The sequence below is a fragment of the Orbicella faveolata genome, unplaced genomic scaffold, assembly GCF_042242905.1.
Source record: "Orbicella faveolata isolate gen_17 unplaced genomic scaffold, um_ofav_v1 contig_25, whole genome shotgun sequence".
Classification (NCBI taxonomy): Eukaryota; Metazoa; Cnidaria; class Anthozoa; order Scleractinia; family Merulinidae; genus Orbicella; species Orbicella faveolata.
In genome coordinates this window covers 13118664-13145482 of record NW_028301553.1, presented here as the reverse complement: position 1 = coordinate 13145482, position 26819 = coordinate 13118664, and the positions used below count along the sequence as shown (strand labels likewise).

The 26819-nt window shown below is 38.6% G+C and overlaps 2 protein-coding genes and 1 long non-coding RNA gene across 14 annotated transcripts in view; 1 reads left to right on the top strand and 2 right to left on the bottom strand.

Moving 5' to 3' along the window:
• Positions 1-73: 73 nt before the first annotated feature.
• Positions 74-4388, bottom strand: LOC110057972 (uncharacterized). Its single transcript, XM_020764576.2, has 2 exons — positions 3367-4388; positions 74-1709 (listed from the first exon to the last, which is right to left on the bottom strand). Exons 1-2 carry the CDS (start codon positions 3980-3982, stop codon positions 529-531), a joined length of 1797 nt encoding a protein of 598 aa, XP_020620235.2. The 5' UTR covers positions 3983-4388; the 3' UTR covers positions 74-528.
• A 2867-nt stretch (positions 4389-7255) lies between these two features.
• On the top strand, positions 7256-22416 carry LOC149109034 (uncharacterized). 8 transcript variants are annotated; one of them, XM_089294861.1, is made up of 10 exons: positions 7257-7347; positions 7460-7519; positions 8965-9054; positions 12113-12205; positions 14997-15121; positions 15261-15325; positions 17169-17249; positions 18371-18482; positions 19319-19391; positions 20758-20824. In XM_089294861.1, the coding sequence occupies exons 5-8, from the start codon at positions 15035-15037 to the stop codon at positions 18435-18437; spliced, it is 300 nt and encodes a 99-aa protein (XP_089150987.1). In that variant the 5' UTR covers positions 7257-7347; positions 7460-7519; positions 8965-9054; positions 12113-12205; positions 14997-15034; the 3' UTR covers positions 18438-18482; positions 19319-19391; positions 20758-20824. The 8 variants fall into 8 exon arrangements, with proteins under 8 accessions (XP_089150986.1, XP_089150987.1, XP_089150985.1 ...); XM_089294859.1 differs by having other exon boundaries at positions 8965-9090; XM_089294865.1 differs by lacking the exon at positions 14997-15121 and adding an exon at positions 21413-22416 and having other exon boundaries at positions 7258-7347; positions 8965-9090; positions 15261-15326; positions 17169-17285; positions 20758-20855.
• Positions 22350-26819, bottom strand: part of LOC149109032 (uncharacterized) — a 16531-nt gene continuing 12061 nt past the window's right edge. For all 5 annotated transcript variants that reach the window (XR_016208817.1, XR_016208819.1, XR_016208820.1 and 2 more), the window contains exon 6: positions 22350-23541. This is a non-coding gene — a long non-coding RNA (uncharacterized LOC149109032). The remainder of the gene's footprint in view (positions 23542-26819) is intronic.

Genomic DNA, 26819 nt, shown 5'->3' with positions numbered 1-26819 from the left:
AAAAATTCGCATTTAAAAAACGTGCCGGTCAAAAACATATGTGCCTGTCAAAATATGGACACAACAAGTTGGATTCAGAAAAATCAAATGTCCTACCAAATTTTTATTACATAAATTTCAGATAAATTCGCAAAATTTGGCTACTTTAATTAGACTAAAATATTGACAAAGTTATCAACGGTTAAAGTCAGTGGGGGTACTTATCCTCCACCCCAGCCCCCTGCGATTTTAAGTGTGGTTAATGGAGGCCATTTAAAAATATCAATTTCATGATAATTTGCAGCTCTCCTCAAGGAGCTAAAAAGAAATCAAAACTAATTACGAAGGCTCGTTCAGAGATTCATTTACATCCTGCACTTTCGCAAAGCTGTTCATCTAAAAACGTCATTAACGAGAAATACTCTAAACTGGAAATCATCAGATGTACAAAATATCAAACGGTTGTAAAGTAGACTGCAGAAACGTGGAATCCTGCAAAAGGAATAGATTAAGGTTTTCCTTCGGTATTCCTTTTAAAGATTAACAACATTATTGCGGATTGACAATCCATTCCACGGCTCTCTCATACCCAGTCATCATGGTGACCCTGCGGCAGTTCTGCATCCACTTGGCCGGAAATACTCGATTTTGGCAGCGAAGGAAGTCACGTGCAACCAAACCATTATAGTCAGCCACTGACCTCCATGTGCGCCGTCGATTCACTTTATCCGGGGTCTCGCGATCTGTAACAAGGAGGGCAGCGCGAAGAAACTGGATGAACTCTTCGCTGTGGTCGAGATACTCCACAAAGGCCACCCTTCCGTCAGAGTTGGCAATTGCTGGATTTTTGGTGTCTTGTAGGACTTGTTGGCGAAAGCTCTTTGTGATTTGTAAGTAATGAAGTAATTCTTTTTGAAACAGCGTATGATGTTGAGACCAGTTTTGAAATTCTGTAATGATAACGCCAGAAGGGTTTGCTTTGTTTAACAGTGGTTTGCACATGTCCAAGATGCTGGTAAGTGGCACATAATCAACTATGTTTGAGGTGGTGACGCGGTCATACTTCAGGTCTGCCGGAAGGAATGGAATCATCTCCATACAGTTACTCAACAGAAAATGAAACTTTACCTTTCCCGAGGCCAATGTCGCAACGCACCTCTCGAGCAAGTGTCCCACATACTGACTGTACATCTTGAGAAGAGAGGCGCAGTGAAAATGTCGTTTCACGTCTTTGTAATCCCACGATATAAAGGGAATTATAGAAGGATCCAGTATGTACCTGAATGGATAAGGACCATCACTTTGATCTAGAGAAGCGGCAGGAGAGCCCGTTAGAGTAATATTCTCACGCGTGAGCTCTTTTCGTGATCCCTTGGATAACAGAATGCCGTTTGCAAACCAGTCAGAAGCGGATGTTTTATGTTCCTTTGGAATTTCCTTCAAGTACAAATCTATTCCATCCTTTGAACCGCGATCCTTCTCAAACATCTTTCGTCGCTCCTCTGTAATCCAGTCTCCCTCTCGAGAACTAAGTTCAAGCCAGGTACGCCACACTTGCACTAGTTTGTGGAAATGGTCTTTCTCCATCATCATGGTGCCTCCTGTCAATTCTTCAATGCTGGATGCATGGATCAGTTCTTGAATGGTATGCATCACAAGCCTAAAGTTTCCTTCACTAAGTCGCAGTGAATACCAAATTTGCGTCACAGAGTTTACTATCTCCTCTCCTCCTATAAGGTGAAAATGAATCAGTTTTGAATGCTCTGTTAAGATGGCGCCTACATCAAGCCGTGGAAGAGAAAGATATTAAAATTAGACGAGAGTTAGAAACTATTCAGTCGAGATTGAAAGCGAGTGTACCTAAGCTAATGCCCCATGCAGATCGTTGGGAGAAGGGAGAAAATAGCTGTGAAGAAATTGGGGCGACGTGAGGCGCAAAGTTTTCCCCCTCTTGATTGCTTGATGAACTTTGATTTTTTTTTTTAATGTCTTCTTTAGTTGTTTTTGAACTGAGTTAGATTACTTGTTGGTGGCAATCTAAGGAGGTGCCGTTAGCCTTTCTCTCTCAATCACGTTTTGTTCAAAAATAAAGCACCTTCATTTCCTTTTGAAAAAAATAAAATAAAATGACATAAAATAATGAAAATGAAATCTATCACAGTAAATTGCTCGGCTTAACAGGTGCTCTATTTAAATAATCACATGCGCACTAGTCTGGGATTAGCAGATCTTCCAGTTAGAACCACCTTGTAAAGCATAATAAACAGGACCTTGTGAATCATAACTAATTTTTACCAGGTAACACTCATTGTACTTTAAGTAAGTAAGTATAGTGCTGTAATATTATTATTTCCTCCTTTTATTTGTTTAGTTTTTTCCTATGTATACTGTGTTTGTAAATGTAAATCAGTTAAAAAAGATTAAAAATAGAAAAAAATAAAAAAATAAAAATAAAAAAAAAATCATAAAAAGGTAACACTCATTCGTGGTTGTCATTTGTAATGAATACCATTAAAACAAAAGGCTTACAAAGAAAGTCAAAGTTTCCGCATGAAGGTACTGCTCAATAGCTTTCATTTGGATAGTCACGGACTAGAGTGTTATTCACAGTCTTAAACGATAGCACCACCTTTCACAAAATGAAAAACAGTGTCACATGAGAGTACCGCTCATTTTCACATGCTAGAAAGTTATTCCCAGGCTTCAAAAGGTTGTATCACCTTGTATGACCAGATAAATATCACCTTTTAAGTTCAGAGGCTTCTATTTGAAAGTCAAACACTAGGGTTTCATTCACGGACTTAACATTTTGACCAATTTTGCACAGCATGATAAACAGTATCACATGAAAGTACTGTTCAGTGGCTCTCACTTGAATTTCACAGGGTTTGATTCTCAGACCTAAAGGCTAGAACTGCCTTACATTGCTCAATAACTGTCAGTTTATTTTTGAAATATTACTGTCTATAATTTGTGCTCTGTTTCCCTTCACAGACGTAAAGTTAGAATCACTTTAGATGTCCCCCAATGCGAATGAAACACAAGCCCAGCTGGTCGAACTTTAATATGCACGTAATGCGTGCCTATTTGAGAAAATCAATGTAATTTGAACCAGAAAATACAGATGGAAAGATTCCTCGTGATCACTATTTCTACTACACCTAGAGTTGTTACAGATGTCCGTGCATGTGTTGCGCTGGAACATACAACAGTCGTTGTATGTCGGTAAGTCAAACAGAATGAAAAATGCCTCGATCCGAGTAGATTATGATTTTCCTGGATAAAATTACCGCTGATTGGACCATTCAAAATAGCCCGAGAATGTGGCTCTACCTAACCTTGTGTTACTCAGCATTAATATATCCTAAATATAAAAGTATAATTTACCTTTAATAAGCATGTATAGTAAAAGAACTGTACGTGCCATCACACAAGGGCAGATGTCGTTCAAAACGAAGGTCAGTTCTTCTTTATAGCTGTCTGGAAGCTGAGACAAGGAAAGTACAACATTTCTCGGGTCACCAACGCCGCAAACAAGAATCGATAAAGGCTTGTTATACTGGACACCTTCGTTCAACGGCAAGTTGATCAGATCCACGGCTGGCATGTTTCCCCAATAGTAGACGGTTCCCATACCTGGACCTGTGAGCGATTTCTTCAAGTCGTAGCCAAACTTTAACTGGCGGGACAACTCTTCTGTTTTTGCGCTTATCGCTTGGCAGTCAGTCTTGTGTGTCGGCCAAGACTTCCTTTGGCATTCTTTGTCGCAGTACCATTCTTTTCGACAGCTACCACAAGACCTCAGTCCTGTTTTTTCCTTTCCACATCCAGCACACTTCCTCTTCAGGGCAGCCGTTTGACAATCAACCTGATGCCGAAACACATCGCTGTGTTTACATACATTGCTGCAGTAAAGCGCTATTCCGCATCCACTACAGGCGATCTTTGGAGATGGAGATGAGCAAATGGTGTCACAACGCCAACATTGATCCTTTTTAAGCATTTTAAATTCTTTTTGGGTCGAGAAACTGCTTCTTTCTTAACGAGATAATGGCTGACTCATCGGCGTAATCGATACTTTATAATTTATTCATCATTTCCGAGAAAGTCTCAATCTTACTGAGAATTTGCTGTGTTATTAGTCAACCGTGGCCAATGATTGGCTGATGAGCAACGAATTGGCTCTTTTTGCTTGACTCCACTGCTAAACCAAATAAGTGTAAAATAAACGCGAAACAAAGTAAACGGGAGTGCATTATTACTTCCGGTTTTTCTAGGAAATACAACTCGACCTGCCTTGATCGGGCCCGATCTGACCCTCATTGACAATCAATTCTTGTGATTTATACCTGTTTACTTATTTTCGGAAAGTGATACGATGCCACCCCCTATAAGGTTTCTTCAAAGTTTTGAAAAGACGATTTACTTTTATAAGAGCCTGAAACTTAACGTCTTCGAGCGGCTTATTCGCAATTATAATTTTATGCGCAATTTGTAGGTTATCATATTCTATAAATTATCGTTAGGAAATATTATATGTACATAATTATTTAGCCATTTAGTACTTTCAACCTTGTTCTTTTACCTTTCCTCTGAGATATTAGCTAAGTCTAGCTACTCTATAAATCCGAGATTAAATAAAGTTTATGTATGTATGCATGAATGTACGTAAACTTTCAGTGGCTGTTCATTCATCACGGCTCCGGGAAAATGTTGATATGTCAATTGTGTGTCCATCACTTTTAACGTTGCCATGGCAACCGCAAATTTCGTGTAGGTCTGGCCAAAAATCAACTTTTTAACATAATTCTGTATTTCTCACTTATCTTCAAATTGAAGAAATTCACGAATTTGCATTCTGACTTGATTTTGTACTTATTTCTGTTATTTCTTGACTTTTTAAGAAAATAGTAAAATCCCAGATGGTGGACCCAAGAATGCGGGTCTGATGACGTCATTTGACTTTATATGACGTCATAACCAACAAAAATGGTATTATTTTGTAGACTATATGGCACAGTGGAGTTCTTTCTAAGTCGCGCTGCTGGATTGCCAGTCCGCGGTGGTAGATTCTATTGAATGCCATTTTTTAAAAGCTGCTTTAAAATTATTTTGGGAACATTTTGTTAGACCGGATTTATCGCTGAGGGTATACCTGTAGTTTTGAAGCCAGTTTCGTCCGAATTTGAACATTTTGGTCTGAAAAATATTTACATATTCCGGTCAGCATTAGACTATATTTGTATTCTCGGTTTTGGACTGGAACTAGCTAGCAACTGAGGCTAATGGGCGAAGTCGTTTCAAATGCAAATGATATTGATCTCTTTTTAATGATATTTTCCCGCATGAGCCTCTATTGTAAGCTATTTCCAGTCTGAAACCGAGAATACGAGAGTGTGAAACCAGAAGCATATCACCTAGACAAGGTGATAAGCTTATTACTCAACTTAAGCTAACTTTTCTATTTTTCTAGTTCATATGTCTCTTGTCTGAACCGAGGCACTTGTTGGGTAAGGCCTTGTCTGAATATAGTGTATATCGATTTACATGTAAGGATTAGGTTTGAAAAAGAGTAGGGAAAATAGCGTTGTTTGTTTTAAATTGTAGACGCGCCGCACACCCCCACCCAAATGTTCGTGAAACACCCCCTTCCGGAAGATAGCCGACTTTGTTAGCGCGATATGGCAAAACGCCATTACAACAAGGTTGGAGAGAGGTTGGAGAGTTTTAGCAGCGCAATAGAATTCTTCATTCTTGTAGCTTTCTTCAATTTAGGGTTAGCCATGAGAGGAATTCTCTCGCGTTTTCCCCTCGCGTGCTAACAAACTCAAGTTATGGGATATATGTGAACATTTATCGTCGAATCATAATCTGTCTCAGGCATTGTCCCAGGCTTGCCTGCGAAGTTGAGCTGAGGGAGCTGAGTCAACTTCGCAGGCAAAGCCAGCGGTTGTCGGCGGTTGTCGGCGGTTGTCGGCGGTTGTCGGCGGTTGTCGGCGATTGTCGGCGATGAAAATACTATGTAACATCATCTGCGGACGCAACGTACTCCAGTAAGACGATTCGATCCATATTTACGGGTGGAATGGTTGAAAATTGCGTCCCCTCGATTTGTATTTCGCGCAAATATGAGTACGTCGGCGATCCATCGCAGATGCGCCGGGGACCCACTGGAACACTGAGATCACCGAACATTTCCAGTTGCAACCGGCGACTATGTCGCAGATAGGTCGGCGAGATATAAGAACCAGGCTTTATATGGGCTATATAGGTATATGTTCACTCAAAGGGTATGGTTTTTCAGCCGTTTTGGTCATAAATAGGGTATCAATTGTGGCCATTTTGGTCATAACTAGAGTATGGTTTTTGCACTCTAGTCTTGATATGGGTATGTTTTTAAGAAGAAGCCACTTTTTCAGCATTATCGAAAAGAAAACCAACAAAAGCCCGTCATAAATTCTGATTGTGGCAATTTAACATTGATCTGAACTAGGGGAGCGCTAACTCGAACCAAAATCGATTTCCCCTGGATTTCCGTCATACGTTTACTTTAATTTTACCCTCGGTAACCTCGAACTCTCGATAACTCGAACCTCCTGCTAACTCGAAACAATTTCCGTTTCCCTTCAAGTCATTTTCTATATAATTTTACCCACGATAACTCGAACCATGTCTGTCAATCCGTGACAAATCAAAACAAACAGTGTACTGTAGCTCAAAACGTGCATTAAATTTATTTTGAAGCAGTCGCGTGAACTTTTTTCGTTCTTTTACATTACACAAAACGTGTCAGTTCAGCTTAGGTTCCGCTAGTTTTCACAAAGTGTTGTTTCTTAGCTCCTTTTCCAAAGTGTCAATAAATCTCTTGGCTCGATCCTTTGCAGTGCAGTGAAATTTGATTAAAATGTACAAAACATCTAATAACATTAAACACCGTTTTTTCTTTATTTCCCATCATTTGTTTTCAACTCCCGAAAACTCGAACTCCTAATAACTCGAACCTGTTTCAATTTTCCTTGCAGGTTCGAGTTATCGGGAGTCGACAAGGCAGGTCATAAATTGGGTTCGAATTTTCGGTCAGGTCATAAATAAGGCAGAGAAAATCACAGATTTTGGTCGTTAATAGAGTAAGGGTTTTGGGAAACGGACCGCACACATCTAATTATTCTTGGAGTAACCCCCCTCCCCTCCCCCAGCCACACACACACCTGGGCAAAATATGGATGAGGCGCGAATATTGCCACAACACCAACTCGCGCGGGTAGCGCGCGAGATGAGTGAACGTTCCCAGCATTCTTTGCAACAACAGTTCGTCCATGTTGTTGAACCGCGAAAGTTGAACGAGGCTGAAAAAAGGCAGACTGAAAGGTTAATTCGTTCTTATTCATTGTGTATTTAGTATTTTTCCTTGTAGTGCTTTCATGCTTTGTTCATATGGAGGACCTTCTTCTTATCAGTGTACCTGATGTAATTTTTTCAGGGAAGATCTTCGCTCGGAGCTGGAGAACTTTGTTGGCGAGCGATTGAACTCGGATTGCAGGTAAGCTTTTTGGACAAACAAAATATAGTTGATTTATTTACATTGTTAACTCTAGCAATATGTGTTTCTTCCCCTTTTGATCGGGTTCCAGCTTTGTTTGTGTATTTTCGTGAGTGTTCGGACCCTCCTCCCCATCGGCGGTATCTTCAGTATTCTCGCGAGTTCTGCCCCCCCCCCCCCCGCCCCAACACACACAGCAGACAAGATCAAATAAATAGAATGGCTATATCTGCCTTAGAAGGTGAATAATTTTACTCTCAGATGAATTATTTGACTTTGTTTAATCATAACAAGATTTTGTAGAATAATTTATCTGGAATGAGACAACACATGGCATGTGTAAACTGCTAGATATGTTTTGGAAATTAATTTGTTTGAAATGCTTTTATTTGTAAGGCCTGGTTCATATGTTGCATTTCTGCCGTGTCGAATGCAATTCAACGAATTAAATTCGACAGAAATTCGACGTCTGAATTGGCTGCCGCATTTCAGCCATACGTTTGACTGGGCTTTTCGCATTATCCGACAGTATTGTGACACCGATTCAAACGTTGAATTTCTGGCGTGTTGAATCTAATGCATACTTTATGTTAATGTATGAGCATGCATAAATGTGTTCCCGCCAAAGAAAAAGAAGAAACTTGGCCATTCTCGACCCAATGCAACCTGAACATATTGCAACACATACTGCTCCGTTGTCAGCCTTCTCCTTCTTGTTCCACTGGCGGACAATTTTTAGCAAAATTATAGTCCCTCATCGCTCAGTATTTTCGTCCGCCATATTGAATACTCTACGTTTAACACATTTTCCGTTGGCCGACATACCCGACAGTATAAATTCTGAATTAAGTGCGACACAAGTGCGACGTATGAATCCACAGTCGCACTTCTGCCGCACTTAATTGAATTGAATTCGACATGGCAGAAATGCCATGTATGAACTGGGCCTTATGTAAACATTTGTATCAGTCAATTTGAAACCACCACATCCCCTCCCTATGTCCACAGGGGAGGGGGTGCTGCCAGAAAAATTGCACTTCCTAAAACCGTTACCCTATTTGAAAGCTTTTGTTTTGGCTATGATTTTTCCTACCCTATTAATGCTCCGACCAAAAATTTGATACCCTATTAAGTGCTGACTGTAAAAATCAATACCCTAGCTGTTTCAGACTTTAAGAGTGTTTTTGTACACGCAACATAAAGCTTGCAAGCTATGTTACCATTTCAGCCAATTTTTTATCAAGATAGGTTAAGTTAAGGTAAGAAATTTCACCAACTACCGCATGTAGACTAGTTTTCTCTAAGATTTTTCTCAATGCTGACTTATTATCTGATGTTACGTGCGGTGTTTGTAGTTGCCAACCGCCAAATGTATGATTTCTTATCTAAAATTAACATCTGCTTAAAATGCTCGTTTACAGTCTGACGTGTATTTTCAATTACAGTAACTGATCTTAGAGACCTAAAGACAATTTTACTGGAAATTAGAGCTACAGGCAAACATTTCTGGATCAATGTTGGAGATAATGATCACGGTATGAAAGGTCAAAATGTCAGGCAATTAGCTCATAGTAAGTGCCAAGTCTTCAAGATGCTCTCAATTTTTGTTTTGCCCAAGCTAGATTTGCAATAAAAACTTAGATTAATGGATACTTTTAACCGGGAAAATTGTTTTGACAGGCACATGTAAACCATGATGTACCATGAAATTGGTCCGTGAAATTAAACTAAATTTTGACATTGTTAAAGCATATAATTTTGAAAATTTGAGGAAAATTCAGGTTTAAATTACATATAAATCTGACAGTGCTGACTAACTTTTTAAAAAATATTATTTTTAGTATTATGGGTTAGCTTTTCAAGCCACACTTATTATTTTGGCTTGGTAGCATTTGTAATAAGTGTAATTTTTGGGGTGCGTTTTGCTTTTTGCAGGGCAAAATATGTACACGCAAGGCTGTCTCAACAAGAAAATAATATTGAAACAACCTCAAAGTTATAACTATGAAAGAAGCTACTGAAAACCTTCTTCCCGACAAAGTTTGAGAAAATCAATTTTTTCTATCGTGCATAGGTATAGGTGATTGTTACAGCAAGCTGCTCTTAATATCTGGTCGCGAACACTTGATTTTGGATCTCATTGGTGACCAGAGAATCACTATTTTGAGCCCTGAAATCATTACAACAAGCAGATACATTGTATTTAGTAATTAGTACATTAAAACAATGATACATGTAAATTAGAATCACAACAGGCTAAAACTACAGTGTTTGACTTTTTTCTAAGTAAATCCCTCTTTGAACAATGTTAAAGGATATGTAGATTTGAAAGATTTCCATGAAACTTAAGGGAACAGTGTTATGAATTGTGCATGTGGTAAGTTTGGTTTACAACTTAAAACGTTTAGGCTGAATTTTTCAAGTTTGTTTGACATATTCAAAATGGTTACGAGTAGTGAAACAAGTGGAAACTAGCCACGCTGTGTGAACAACAGGAAACTGCAATCAGGAAAACTTAGGTGTTTGATGAATATGTGAAAGAAGAATAAGCCTTCATAAGCTTTTTGTCCAACTGTCAGTCTTGAAAGCATTGTGAGTGAAAACTTGGATCAGTCTCTCACTGCAATAAGTAACCCCTGTCAGAACTGGTAAATAAGTTTGGAGCAGGCTAGTTGGGCTTGCTTTTTAGTGTTTCTCAGGAATTCCCCTTTTGCAAAAATATTTGACAAAGTTCAGTACATGTACTTTCACAGGTCATGTAGCCTGCAGAACAGCGGATTAGTGGTGCAGAGAGCGAAACGTGGTACACAAGCGCAGAGCGTGCCCATGAGGTTGAAGCGTGAGACAAAAAAAATCCCCCTGTAGTCACACTATTGTTTAATATGCTCTTCCAACTGTTCGCGTGGCAAACGGTTTTTGCTGATTGGTTGCTTTAAGCCATGTGGAGTCAGACACAAGTCGTGCATGTGTTTTTGTCACGAGCCCCTGGCTCGGGAGATTGGGCAACCACTCCCCATGTTTTTCGTCTCGCACTTCACGTTTGTGGTCGCGCTCCATGTGTATCGCGTTTTGCTCTCTGCCAGGGCTGCTAATCTGCCTGATCTGCAGATTACGGGTCACGTAGCTAAGTTTCAGGTTAGAAAAGGAGAGAGAGTCAAAGGGGTGAATTTGAGTATAATGTTTAGGTGTCTGGAAGTTAGAGAGGGCCTTTCAAATCAATTGTAAAGAAAAAGTAAAACTTTTTGTGGGGAAGGGGGCAGTTGGATGATTACTGAATTCCTAAGCATTGTCAGTGGAATTTCCAAAGCCAAGAAGGGGGTTTAGATGATGATGGAAGGGCATGGATATTTTCTGGAATCTGCATCCATTGCATGTATCTTCATTATCTTAAGAATCTGCATTCATTGAGCTTTCAAATGGTGTATTGAACACAGAATTCTGTAACAATATTCAAGACTTCACACATGCATGGACTATAACACTGTCCCTTAATAATAAATCAGGGGTTTCATTAGGTGCCGGTCAGCAGGCAAATTGACTGGCTGTGAGGATGATTTTGCCAGCCTGGTTTGACCATCTACAGAAAAGGGTTTCTTCTGAAGATGTTAAGTTGAAAGAATTGTAACTGCCTGTGAAAACCAGTTGCCCTCCTGCTGTGAATGTTAATGTACATGTAACCCTTGAAAACAGCAAAATGCGTTCATTCAGTTGGTAATTTATTTTTTTATTAAAACTTAAAAGTTTTCACTTGTGGTAGGGTAAATTGCAACACATTTCACAAATCAGTTGATACCAGAGCTTGACAGAGACATAAAAAATAACTCAAATTATTCTTAATCCCATGGTTATCGCCATTTTGTCTCGTTATTCTAGGACATGTACAGTGGAACCCCACCTTACAGCCACTTTGTTATTATACCACATTTTTGTGTCCTGGCGAAACGCCCATACATTTTTCTCATAGAAAAACGCTGTAAATGCAGCCAGCCCTTTAATACGGCCAACTGCCGCATTTTGAAATCCCAACCTGTATAATCCTTTACAATCTTACCCTGTTTAAACAGTCACTCGGCCAGTTATAGAGTAAGTGGTTTAAACCTAGGAGTGTCAGTAGTTTGTATAGCGTGATTGTCTGAGTGAGGGTTATGTTCATCTTTCCAGTCTAAATATTGTACGAGCTGATTGAAGTTTCAATTTTTTTTTTACTTTCTGGATATTATTAAAACAAGATTGGTTCAGAAGCGCAATTGTGATATTAATACATGTATCTGTTACTTCTGTTAAGATGTCACTCAGTTTAGACCAGCCATGAAATTTGACCCTACCCCATCAATATGGTCAACCAGTTAATACGGCCAAATTATCATGGCCTGTTGATGACCGTATTTACGGGGTTCCACTGTAGGTTGCTGGTATCCATTTATAATCCTTGGTGAAGTAAGTTACTGTTTGAGTAAAGTGCTGTGTTCAAGATTATAACTCAAGGACTTTTGGAAGGTTTCTTAATCTGGGGACCATTTCACCTGGTGTGATGCCACTACACCATAAACATTTGTACAGTATCTAAATTTTGCTATTTCTTCTTTTGAACAGCTGAAGACAAAATACTGAGGACAAGACAGGAGGAGGATGTTATCCACAAGCTTATTCTAGAACAATGATTTTTTTTTTTCAATCCAGGACCAGGTAAACACTTGTGTTCTTATGTGATGATCAAATCAAAACTTAACCTGGTTCCTTCAGGGGAATCTCCCAAGAGCAAAATGCAGCACAGTTTTTTTCCCTTTTTAATTAATGCACTATTATGATGGGATCCAAAATAGTCAGAGAAATTTTCGTTTTTCAAAATCAGGGAAAGTTCGCTTGGGGAATAAATGGAGAAAGTGGGAAGGATCCCTTTTGTACCATACCTTTGAAAAAAAAATAACTGCACCAAACTACTGAACCAATTCCACTCAAATTAAAACCTATAGTATGACACACTTTCAACAAGTGTCCACCAAACTAACTAAGAACAGACACTACTCAACTTATACCAACAACTACTCACCCCTACAGTAGTCACTATGGCATTTCTTGACCTCAACAGAACTCACATGATGTTCTCAACACAAACTTCAACAAAAGTAAACCAGTTGAATCAGACCATAACTGATCAGTCACTGATTACTACCTTTTCATAATGGCTTGACAGGTTCTCAAAGAATCAGTGCTTTCACACTAGACAAACTACTTAATGATACATGTCTGCTTTTTTTCTTTGTGGTTGACAACATGACATTTGCTCCTTTGGGCACCTCGGAATGGGACATACTGTAATGAGTTGCTCAATCTACACCCCCCCCCCCCCCCCCCCCCCCATCAAGCTCAAACCTTGTCATGATTCACTGTTACTTCACAGGGTTTCCCAGGTTAAGGATTAGTTTTGAGGTGATCATTGCATTCCATGATGTAAACCAAGTTCTGCTTTTAATTTTGAAATACCACAGACATGTAAATTAAATTCAAAATGCTTTCATTGGCTCAGTAAGTAACTTAGTTTTAAAGTGGATAACATTTCATTTGGTCATATTTTGTTTAATATTTCTGCAGTCCAATTGTAAATTAAGAAAATAAAATTTTCCTTTCTAGCTAGTGAAAAATGGAACTCAACATCAGAAGTCAAGAGATTTTTTTCAACTTTTTTCAATGTAAAAAAAGTCACTCCAAAAAGCTTACTTTTAGGTTTTTCCTTTCACCGAAGTTTCAGCCTCTGAAGTGCCTGCTATCCTGAAGAAATTTGTCTCGAAAGAAGCAACTTCAGAGGCAGCCATTTTGAAACTGTACTTGACAGCCAGGCTGTGTTTATGTGATGTTGTACCATCCGCCTTGAAATTGGTGGGAAGGAGAAAAACCTGCAACTGACTTGCATCAAAATGTAGTTTTTCCAAGTGATTATCCAAAGAATAAGATAATCACGATAAAAAATTAGCACTGAACTTATTGTAAAAATAAGCAAACAATTTCTTGTGGAAGACTGACAAGGTCAGTCAAGTGGTTTGCAGGCTAAGAACATCATACAGGTCAGCATGGATGGCCCAAGTGTTAACTGGAAGTTTTTATGGAGAATTAAAGAAGAAAGTTAACACTGACTATGGTACCCTGACTGCTGCTGTCAGTCAAGATGTCAAGACAACGGTACGAGAAATACCTTGATCAAGAAAGGCAGAAGAAAAAAACTGAACAGGAACGATCAAAAAGAAAGTGTGTGCTGGAAGAGATTGATGAAGTCAAAAAGAAGAAGAAGAGAATTGATGCTGAGATTAAGTCACTCAATGACACAGCCGATGAACTTTGTACCAAAGCAGAGGCTACTGCTAAGTTAACCTTTGTCACTCAGGCGAATGCTTTGAGGTGATCTGCAAAGGACAAACTTAATGATCTGGTTTCCTTAGACAAAAAATTAAGTTCCATGCTGGAAAAGCTGAAGGAATGATTCTGTACAATCCTATCCTTTGGTTGTACAACATTATTTGCACTTACAGGAATTGCTCTTTTGGAGTGACTGGAAGAAATGTGATATCGTGCCTGTGGAAACGGACTCCTTGAATATTGTTAAAAGTCCTGGAAAAGTCCTGGAAAAGTCCTTGAATAAAAGGTCATCAAACCTGTATAAACCATGAACAAGGATTTTTCTTGCTTAAAATTAGTGGCAAAATTGTGCTTATTGGTGATAACATTATTTTGCACACAGTGAGTCTTGGATGCACACTTGCACTATGCAGGGCTCCCAAAAAGTGCTGTCTGATCTTACGGGACAAGTACATGTACTTGCCCAGGGCAAGCAAAATTTGAGTGCTACTTGTCCCAAGGGGAAGCTGGAATTCAATTTGTTTTTTTTTCCTGAGCCCAGACTGTTGAGTTAGATCACATGGAATTACTGGCCACATGTATTTAGGATATTGACCACTTCTTCCCCTGGACTCACAAAGCTCTTGTAGCCAGTAGAAATCGGGATGTCTTAAAATGTTTCAATTCAGGTGAAATCACTTCTCTTGCATTCATACACATTGTTAAAGGCTCTCACTTTGCATGTAGAAGGTCTACATCACCACTTGTTTCTGAATTAAGACTTCACCTGAGTAGTTACATGTAATGTTTTTAAACTAAACACAGTTCCCTTGAGAATATTTTCATAATTTATTGTAAATATATTGGTCAAGTGATACACTATGTGGCTAAATGTAATTTAGGCAACATTTGACTTGAGCTAGTGCTGGTCAGCAGCCTTTCAGGTGGGGGCATGCTTTGTGGGGTCTCATACAGGATTTTGCAGGACTTAAGAGTGTTGCTTCAATGCTAGCGGTGGAAGAACTTGCAGTTTGCTTTGCATGCCATTCATGTTTGTAGCATGCTTTTTCACCCTGCCTCCCTTCCTTTCACAGCTGACAGTAAATATACATGTGTGGGTAATAAGTATCTCCACTGATTCTGTCAGTATTACAGTGCCTGGTGGTTGCCACTAGCAGGGTTGCCATGGATACCTGCATGGGCTGCTTGAGGCTCATATCTTGCTTGGCTCCACCTTTCCCAAGGCACCTTTCCCAAGCTCATGAACTGGTGGTGAGTTTAACAGTTGGTGGGTTAAGCATGTTAAGCCTGTAAGACATTTGCTGTTTACAATTACATGTATTCCTTGGGGTTAATTAAATATTATTTACATGTGGTTTATAAACATCTTTCATTTGTTTTCCTCCATCAGGAGAAAAGAGCTCAAGTGATAATGTTCTCTGTGACTAGATACCAAGAAACACAGAATTGCATTCAGTTAAGTATTTGCCCAACTTCATCCTGTATATCACAAAACGCTACACTGCTGCAGCCTTTATGTGTAAATTATTGTGAAGTTGTCAAACCCAGAATAAATATGGCCTGGTCCTGTGACAATTTGTTTTAACTGACTGAGAAAATTTCATTCCAATTTTTCTGACAGAGACTATTTCAATTAATTATTGTTTACTATTTCAAGTTAATTAATAAATTAGGGGGCAAGGAAAATTTGATTTATCCATCAATCCAAGACAATTTTATAAGAGAGTGTAAGGTCACACAAATATGGATATGGTCAGTTCCACCGAAAACTCTACCACAGTTTCTTGATCTGTGAAGCATAGACTGGTCTCTCATCCACATTGCCAGTGCAAGATTTTAAGAAAACCTGTTCAGGAACAATTAGACTGTCTGCAAGCGCTGAATGGATCTTGAGCTTTGTACAGGAGATGGGTGTAAGAACTGGCCCACAAGGGAGCTGGTTCCACCAAAAATCTCTTCCTGAGTTTCTTGATCTGTGAAGCATCAATGGGTCTCTCATCCAAATTCCCAGCACAAGATAAAAAAGAAATTGTTTAGGAACAATTGGACTGTCTGTATGCACTGAATGGATCTTGAGCTTTGTACAGGAGATGGGTGTAAGAACTGGCCCACAAGGAAGCTGGTTCCACCAAAAATCTCTTCCTGAGTTTCTTGATCTGTGAAGCTTTGTCTGGTCCCACATTCCAAATGGCAAGCACAAGAGAAAAAACCTTGTTTAGGAACAATTGGACTGTCTTCATATGGAGAATGGATCTTGAACTTTGTACAGGAGATGGGTGTAAGAACTGGCCCACAAGGGAGCTGGTTCCACCAAAAATCTCTTCCTGAGTTTCTTGATCTGTGAAGCATAGACTTGGTCCCACAAAAAAGGTGAAAAATAAGAACTTGTTTCAGAACCAGCACTGTCTTCATTACTGAATGGATCTTGAGCTTTGTACAGGAGATGGGTGTAAGAACTGGCCAACAAGGGAGCTGGTTCCACCAAAAATCTCTTCCTGAGTTTCTTGATCTGTGAAGCATTGACTGGTCGCACATTCCAAATTGCCAGCACAAGAGAAAAAAAACTTGTTTAGGAACAATTTGACTTTCTGCATGTGCTGAATGGATCGTGAGCTTTGTACAGGAGATGGGTGTAAGAACTGGCCTACAAGGGAGCTGGTTCCACCAAAAAACTCTTCCTGAGTTTCTTGATCTGTGAAGCATAGACTGGTCTTATATTCAAATTGCGAGTACAAGACAAAATTGATCTTGAACTCCACATGAGATTGGTGTAAGAACTGACCTGTATAGGAGTTGATTTCATATTGCCTTTGTCTGGTGCCTTTGTTTCCCTGTGTGTAAAAGAAACTGATGCTACAAAAGAACAGTTCAAAAATGTCTAATAGATTGTTCCTCTGATTTGAATTTCAACTTTTTACATTATTGAAACTGATCTTGAGAAAGTTTTAGTTTTCTCTTTTCTTAAAATTTAATTAACTTACCTATTTATTTATTTATTTTTTCTGACTTCAGTTTTACAACCCAGATAAAATTTGAAAATTTATGTGACTACTCAGCTCACTTAGTATATGTACTATTTTGAGTAGGATTTTGCCAAGTATTAAATCAATTTTATTCACTGTTTTGATTACTTATTATTTATTTTCTGGCAAATAAATGGCTGGTGCTGACCTGCAAACTGAGGAGAAAATTACTAATAATTAAATAATGATTAGAATTTATGATAATTTATTATCATTAATATGAACAATTTATTGATTAATTAATATTCTTCAAATAAAATGTTTAACCTCCACAGGATTTTAAGACCAAAGGTATTCAACCTTACGACCAAGGATGTTGAACATGACAATCTTTCATCCATTTCACCAGAATACAGGTAGTCTCATTTGGAAACTTCAGTGTCTTGAAATAGGTCCGCTAGGCGTACATATGGAATTAGCCTTAAAGGGACACAGTCAGCTTTTAGACCGCACTGACCTGGACACTAGTTTTCTCACTTTGAAAAAAGTTCACCTCAAACTGAAATCAAAGTACATCTAGAAATCCGCTTCAATCTTTGCAGTGTTTTGCTTGATTTTCAATCGTTTACTGAAAAACCTGTTTTTGAGTGTGCTTTTGCTCATCCTATGATTTTGGTTAAAAACAGTATGGATCGCGTCTCTGTGATGTGCAAATCAGCTATGAAATGGTATCTAACGCGCATGTGCTCCAGCTGACTGTGTCCCTTTAATTACTTACCCTTCACCCACGTTTGGTTTGGTTATAATTCAATCAATCTTTTTTATTCCTTAATGTACATTTTACAGTTGGACTGACCCATGGATAGCTAGCGCTAGTCTAGGCGGGCCAGTCTATCAATAGTTACAAATGCTTTTTTTTTTCTATTATTATTGATAAATAGGAAAATAGAAAGTTAGGAAAAAGTGAATAAAATAAAAAAGAAAAAGTGGGAAAAGAATGAGAAAAGAAGTGAGGCGTAATTAGAGATCTAAATTTGGGGTTACCATTCATTGAAAGTGTAATCTGTCCTGTGGATCTGCACACAATGTTCTGTTTTGGATGCAACTCTGCAAGAATTTTATATATTTTTCTTTTTGCGCAAGTCTATCTTGGGATGATAAATTTATGAACCCAGCTTTGAAGTACATGTATGTAAATCATGGTAAAGACAATTATATGTTTGTAATTGTGTACTGAATTTAAGGCAAATTTTATTAGTGACGGTCATAGAAACGTCAACGTAGCATTGATTATTAGTTCGCGCTTCAGAACTGTTTATTTAAAATCAGTTTATTGTAGTCAGTTAAATTGCTGTAGGGTAACACAAACAATTATAGTAGATGTGTTTACGTTAAACAATTTGCATCTTATTTGTGTTTATTCTTCGTCTTGTATTATAAGACGACAACCAGTACGAAATTTGATAGGGAAGTGGACTAAAGGTAAAACATTTTTGTTTTTGACACTTAAGTAAAGGTTCTTATCTTGTTCTTTCAGTTATCAACGGTGGCTGGTTTCAAATGTTCAAGAAGGTGACTTTCCAAAGCATCATTTACACTGTTGAAAAAGTTCCTCTCACATTTTTCGTTAACACGAGAGACAAACTCAAGTAAGTTATGTTGCTAACATTTACTGTGGATTTGATTATTTGATCAGCTATGCTGAATGTTACCTCAATCAGCGCGGTTAACTAACCCAAGTTTACCGGATTTAAAATCTGTGACAAAATTCTGTAGCCAGAATCAGTTAATGGGACGAAAACAGTCACCTGCTTGCTGTTTTAATGGGAAAAAAATCTCGGTAAATAATTAAGAGAGATTTCAGACTAATTATCAATGCAGGTGTGAGTCAGATTTCGAGATATGATGTCACATCAGGGTAGCAAGAGACCTGCTCCTTGAAAGATGGGTCACTCAGCCAAAGTTGTGCTGGCTGGCAAACCCAGGGGTCTCTCCCTTATAAGCCTAACCCTATGCCAGAAGCGGGTTGTTACCTGTAGGTTTTATGATCGAAACTGCACGCACATCTAAAAGAAAATATTACTTTAAAGTACTTGCACAATGGTTGAAAAAAAAATGTTTGGTTGGTTGGCGTCTTTGCATTATCCGAAGATGCTGTAAATTGTCTTGTTACAAATCTTGTGCTGTTGGAATGATATTTTTGTTGGCGAGAAATTTTGTTAGAGAGAAATGCAGAGAGATGGGTGTGAGAACTGATCTGCAAAGGAGTTGGGTTCTCCAAGTATATTTTTTCTCCGGCCCCTGTGTTTATGTGTCCTTAACATAGCGTGGTTTTCACATCAAAACAGTTCAAAATAGAAGCTTGCCTGGTTTTGAGGCTAGACTGCATCAGCATGATACAAGTTGATTGAATTGAGCTAGCGTTAGTACCAACCCGCTAAATGAAAAGGAAACACAGTTCAAATAATGTTCTTACCCTCCACAGCTTTAAAAAACCAAAGTTGTTCAACTTAACAAAGATGTTAAACGTGATAATAATTGGTTTTGCTACAATGCAGGTGAGCCCCCTTACATATCTTAAATGGCTACGAATAGGTCCAATATGCGTACATGTGATACTACGTTCATTATACTTCAACGGCGTTTGGTTTGGTTGTAACAGCGTTCGGGATCCGATTTGGTCCGTGTTGGTTGAAATTGCAATTTAGTTTGAGAATTTTTCAAAATAACATATCAGTGCTACTGTGTGGACCGGAGTACAATGTTCTGTTTTACAACCTCAGAACCATATGTAACATGTGTGGCTGGCGGGACTCGCGCGCGAGTGATTTTCGGTGGCGGAACGGCCATTTTATTGATTTTGTAGGAAGCGTGAACCAACCTTGAAAGCTTTTTTGAGATTTTTTATTTAACTTTACCGCTACATAATTCAAGTTGCAAAACGGCAGAGAAATTTCACTACTGAGAACAACGAAACCGGTCATTAGACCAACACTGCGACATTGGCTGAACTTTGCTGCGTATTTAGTATAAGAATATCGAATACATTGAGCTGTAAGTTTTGGAACCATGAAGCACACTCGTTTGGCCAGGACAAGGCATATTGGCGTCCTTTTCCATCCGTGTAAAAAGTATCGGTTTTTTAATGGTTGAACGCAAATTACATTTTACGATAAATTCTTTGCTCTTTTTCCTTCAGTGTTAGCGATCGGATTTTGCACTGTAAAATTGATTTTTTAAAAACTGGTACACGAGGAAGGTTTGGTCAATTAATTTCTGGTTTTAAAAAGGAAAAAAAATACCTCTGTACGCCAGGACCGGGACTCGAACTTGCGACTCTGTCTAGTCCCGGAGCGAAAGGCACGCACCAAACCACTGCGCCAACTCGACTTAACACATTTTGCGCGGAAAACTTGACTACATAAGCATACGAGTGGCGCGCATTAATGGTCAGCGTGACGTACCTAAACAGCGCACACAATGTACTACTTTGGTGCTTAACTGTTTTTGTTTTGTGTTGGGGGAAAATTTTTATCTCGCTAAAGATACAAACGTAAAATTTATGATCCTCAGCTTTGAAGTATTAAAACGTTGAACGAGCAAATAATTATAAATTTGTCATGTTTACAGTTATCGCAGCGTTCTGAGATAATAAAATCTAATTTTAATAAGCACTATTGGTCGTAAAAAAGGTTAAAGGGCGGCTGATTATTTGCGAATTGGAAAATGTATGTATATATATTTGAAAAAATAGGTTATTGCCTTGTGAAAAAAAAGCCTGATGTGTTTATCGCAGAACGGAAGAACGGTACAATTTGCATCTTATTTGCGTTTATTCTTGCCTTATATTTTAATTTATACGGGAAGTTAACAGTGACAGTCGGATAAGATTAACTTCTTTTTATTACTTTTTGTTTCCCTTAGGCTTCAACAGCGAGCAGCTTCAAAGTTTGAGAAGATGGCTTTCAAGGACATCATTCACGCTATCGAATGAATCCTCTGAACACGATGGGCAAACCCCGGTAAGTCGTATTGTTTATATATTTGCTATACGTAATCATATCTCGTTCATATCAAGGCATTCAACAAACCCAAGCTTACGAGTGTGTGAGGAGTTTTAGGTACAGAACTAGACAGATTTTAAACGGTTGAAACCTTTTGTTGCATATTTGGCCGTTAACTTGATTAGACGTCAACAGTACTTTTTCAAACGTGAAGATGAAAGCAAATTTCGCTACGATCGATTTTGAATCGTGCCGGTTCAGGGACAGCTACATGCAGATTTACATGTGAAAGAAAATATTATTTCTGAGATATCGCGCAATGAGAGTATGGAAGTTCAAGTGAAAAAAGGTGTCTCGCTATAGTTGGTTTTGATTGTGCCGGTTTGGGTACATCAAGTACAAGTGCATGTAAAGTTCGGAGATATTGTTTAAGTTTAAGTCATTGAAGGTATTGTTTAAGTCTAAGTAGCTTCTAACTAAGCTGTTACGATCATGTTCTTTTGGAATAATATTCTAAGTCTCTTAATTGGTGGGAAATACTTGTATGTTTTAAGTCACATTCTCTTCTATTTCAGATGCCTTTGAAATGACCAATATGGGGAAAGGCAAAAGACAAAAGACAATCTTGCAAATGCCCTGAAAAAAATGAGTACCAGACAGGAAAATTCTCAATCTTGGAAGGAAAGCAAAAATTGAAGTGGAAAACAGCCAGCAATAACTAGCATTTCTTTTATACTTATAGCGAGAGTTTTGAGCTCTCGTCCTTGTGGTACAGCTTTGCATGCACGCGTGCGCGTTTGGTATCATATTTCATAATAAAATTTTTTCTAAGTCTTTTGGCGGGAAACGTTTGTATATGTTAAGTTCGCTTGCGACCTCTTTCTTTTAGATGCCTTGAAAATGACAAGTTTTAAGAAGTGGCCAAAGAAAAATTGTCAACCTTGGAAGGAAAGCAAAATTTGATGTGGAACACCGCCACCTCCCCGCCACCACCACTAACTAGCATTTCTTTTATACTTATAGCAAGAGTTTGGTCCACCCATCCTTGTGGTACAGTGGCCTCTAATACGCATGCGTACTAGGGGAGTGTCCCAGTTACAAGAAACGTAATGTACTGTACGTCGTGACTGTATGTAACTGATAACTTCGTGTCGGTTTAAGCCGAAGTTCAAACTTCGGGTTTCCCGACACGGAGGCATCAGTTACTTGTAAGTCGTGACTGTAAGTAACCGATAACTTCGTGTTGGGAATCCGAAGTTTTTTCAGCGAAGTTATCAGTTACATACAGTCACGACGTACAGTACATTACGTTTCTTGTAACTGGGACACTCACCTAGTACGCATGCGTATTAGAGGCTACTGTACCACAAGGATGGGTGGACCAAACTCTTGCTATAAGTATAAAAGAAATGCTAGATAGTGGTTGAGGCGGGGAGGTGGCGGTGTTCCACATCAATTTTTGCCTTCCTTCCAAGAGTCTTGTGAGCATGGTTTTCAGTAAACTGACACAAGTTTGTAACATGATTAAGTCAATTTATTGTGTAACCAATAAACCAATAAAGATTAATATTACAGAGCAGATCTTTCGCGTTTAATAAACAACAGTGTACACGTACAAGCTAAGTCCCTAACTCTTCGTCTTCTTACCTGCGCCATATTCTGAAGATGTTCTGATCATAATAAAACCTTCATTTACGAGCCCTGTGTTATTTTCCTCTAATAGCTACGACTTTCTTGAGTTAACGCGATAATCACAATATGTGGAACTAGATTATGAACTAATGACCCGCGACAGAGTTTATTACTAAACCTTTTAGAAAAATAAAACAATTATATACCGCCGCTGTTTTCCTTCGACAACTACAAAGTTTACGAATAATTAATAGACTTCAAGAAGATTTAAAAATTCTTTCAACACATAACTGCCACTAAGTCTAAATAAACTTAGAAACTTCTATTCGCGATTTGCTACAAAAAGTAAGCACAAAAGATTGAAGTGTTTTAAGCTAGCCGCGCTGTACGTAAACAACAACAGTAACATGTAAATCATAATGATCACAGAATGACATTCGATAAAGTTACCATTTGCATTGTTTTTGGAATAAACAATTTGAATGACTATGAACTTCGCGGATATTCCAGATAGTAAACATTAACTTTTAGTGAGAAAATGCGTCATCCTTTTCATTGCCGCGGCTTACAAACCAAATAAATTCATCGGCACAGGAGCAACTTTTGTCCCTACTCGATTGGCAATAGTGAAGTAAAGAAAATTGAAATTTTCTTCTTTCTTTCACAAGGAGCCATTGAAACTTGCACCACAGGGAATAAAATATTCGACACTAATTTCATCCCGCGAGTTTTTACCAGGCTAAAATGAAAGCCTATTTTTTTCTCTGAGGTAGCCAGCCGGGTTTTTCCCCTTACGGTTTTCAAGTTTCCTTCTTTTGGTAGGTAATTCGACTATAGTGCCATGACTCCACTAAAATACTGTTTGCCACACAGTCCGATTCCAAAAACTATTTCTTAGAAGTAAGAGATATCTAACCTGTCACCGGTACATACACTATTCGGTAGACATAATTATAAAACCTATCGGCTAGTCACTCTCAGGCATCACCATGGTGTATGATCAATTCATCTTGAGGTTATTAACAGTCTACCCAGGCCTCAGCTGCTCTTTGTGACTGAAAAAGCGTCCTACCTGGAATAAATAAAAACAATTTCTCAGAATTCAGTTACAGCAATATTGCCTATCACTATTTTACGAATAATGTGTCGTTTCATTACGAACAAACAAAAGATAACACAGAAAGGGGACTGTGTCACAGTTGAGTTTTGTCTATATTATTTCGTTTAGCCAAATACTCGCTATGAAACACTATATCTAAACGCTATAGATCTAACTGACAAAACCATAGCTTCATTACAAACAAATTCCTGGGCGTTGTAATTAAAGGTAACAAACAAACGAGATTAAGTTTAAAAGCTGTTCATGTCTAACAGTTTTTCAAAAACCTATATCGCAATCCGTTTCAATATAGGTTTTTGAAAACTTGAGAAATTTTTTTTCGAAGGCACAATTCCATAAGCCTTTAAAACAGCGTTTCATTTCTTCAGTTTTTATATTTCACTCAATTTGGCGGCCATTTTTCGAATGTCAAAATTTGGCTTAGATTCGTGACACAGCTCCTTTAAGCACCATTTGGTAAATGCTTCGTAATCTTAAAAATTCATTAAATACCGTAAATCCTCGAATTAGCGCCCCCCTCGAATAAGCGCCGCCTTCGAATAAGCGTCCCTCCTATCGGCCAAAATTTAAAATAAGCGCCCCCTCGAATAAGCGCCCCACTCCCCTTCCCCCATTTTGTGGACGAGTAATGAGACAAAGGGTGTATAGTTTTCGTCATGTAGTATTAGATTTGTACATTGTTTCAGTTTGTGAACACGTTTAGTGAACACGTTAAGTACTAACGGTGCCGCAATTTAAGCTTTAGGATCAGCTTTTTATGTCAATAAACAGCTTATGTTGATGTTTGTGCGCAGATGATATATTAAAAAAATGATCATGTCAGGCTACGATTTAGGAAAAATTAAATAAGCGCTCCCTCCCCCCCCCCCCCCCCCCGCCCCCCGCCCCACCTTGAATAAGCGCCCCGGGCGCTAATGCGAAGATTTACGGTATTTAAAAGGAGTAATAGCTTAACATAAAGGGTAGCACACACACTAGATCTCGTTAGACGAAGCTCAAAACACCATCAGTAAGACGTTATATTGCTGAAACCTCTATTTTCATTGGGCCAATGTAATCACTGTACCCGCTTCCTCTCTTATTTTAAGGCTGATTGTATACTTGTGACTTGTTAGTGATCTATTGCCTTAAGAATCATGAATGAAGTAGCTCGTTCCGAGGGGAAGTGTGGAAGCTGTGTGCCGGAGAATGAATCACAACCAAAGACTAAAGTACTGGGCCATGCTTGCTTGTTGTGTCTAACTTTGTTAAGGTTTGGGGCTTGGGGCCGAGTCATCCAAAATCAAGATGGCGCTTATTTCACTGACGTGACTCTCGTGACATTTCCTAATTGGTTGAGGAGCGCGCGAGCTCCGACAAATTGTCTTGGTCCACCGCACACTAGCTGACAAGGCCCGACAAGACATTTTGAGATCTAGCACTGCCAGATATCGCCCGACAATCCCCGATCATGTCGCAGACTTGTCTGAATTCACCACACACTAGCCGACAAGTGAAGATTTTTTGTCGGCCGACAAAAAAATCGGCTAATGTGCGGCGGCCTTTAATCTCTTATATTTTTGTCAAGCTTAAGATCCATGATTGGCCGGAGGAACTTTCGACAGAAAGTCTCGTAGCAAATGTTGGCTTTCCTTTCCATTTTGAAACATAATGAAAACTACATTGCAGTAATAAAAGGAACCAAAACAAAGCTAAACAAAACGAAATGGAAAACAAACAAACGCTATTTGATTCAGTTTTGTGGAGATCATTCCCGCTCCACAGTCTAGATGAACACAGGTTCGGTTACGGCTCGGAACTTTTCTTTTTTGCCTTCTTGTTTTGTTTTTGGATGCGCCTGTTCACTGTTTTGACCGCTTAAAACTTTTAAAGAACGGGAAAAGATATAAGCAACGCCTAAAATAGCATGTTCTTGTTTAACTAATTAATTTCTCCACCTAACTTCTAAGTATAAATATTTTCGTCAAGACATATTGAACAGACATTTAATTCTTTCACCAAGGTAAAATGAAATCGCAGCAAGACTAACAGTGAAGATAAGTTTTGCAAGACGACGCAGTGGTACCAATCACGTCTAGATTGTCACGTGACTACAAAAAAGTTCCCTAAGTTCTCAGTAAAATACATGTTTCACGAATTCCACCAGCCAGAAAAAGAAATGATGAAGGATGCAAAGATCTGTTGAAATACACACTGCAGATTAAAGTGCCCCTATGATCAAATTCTCGACATCCATTTTCGTACACAATAGGTCTTTCCTAATTATGTTGCCAAATTTCAATCTATTACGAACATCAGAACTCACATTTTTTGGACCTTTACTTCCGAGAATTTGCGGCCGCAATTAACTTTCCTTGTTCCAAGTCTTGGTTGAGAATTGGAGTAAATGACGTCATTTTCTCAAAAATACCGCACGGGTTGAAATTATAATAACGATTAGTACAGCAATTCCCGTAAAGAATAACAAAAACTTTGGCTCTTATATTCGTGCAATTTTTCTATACTAATTAACAATTAGATTATGAGCTCGAGATTTTTATGAGGTGATAGTTGATGAGGCCGAAGGCCGAATCAACTATCACCTCCTAGAAATCGAGAGCGAATTGTTTTAGTAGACTCCTAACTGAAATTAACGCAAATAACGGTTCCCAATTATTTTTCTCCGCATTATTGAACTTCAGGCTTTAACAAAATCGCACGTATTGAATTGTCCTTGGTAATTTGCAGTTGTTTACGCGCGCGCACCCGGTTTTTCAATAATTTCAAGTTTTTAAAGTCAAGAAACCATCAATTTCCTGTTTTTTAGTCGTCTCAGGAATTTAATTATCTATTTACATCTAAACTTTCTTCCAAAACTTCGGAAAAACGAGAAAAAAAAGTCGCATTTCGTGGACGATCCACGGCTACTGCACTCTAATGGCTGACACTCCAATAAGGTGTCTGTTATCCTTTAATGATGGCTTCTGATCGACAAGTCTCTAGAAAAATTAATGTGAACAGAAACCTTTTTCGCGAATTACCTTATTCAGTTATGGTGCAAATATTGCTGTCGCCCATGGCCTGTTCAATAACAGCGCTTCAATCTCTCGCACACCTAATACTTACCTTGAGAAATTGCACAGTATACATGATCTCGACCTTTTCTCTCTAAATACAGGCATAGATACTTCGATCAACCCCGATTCTAACATCCTCAATCAACACATTCGAAGTTTGTATTATTCCCCAAA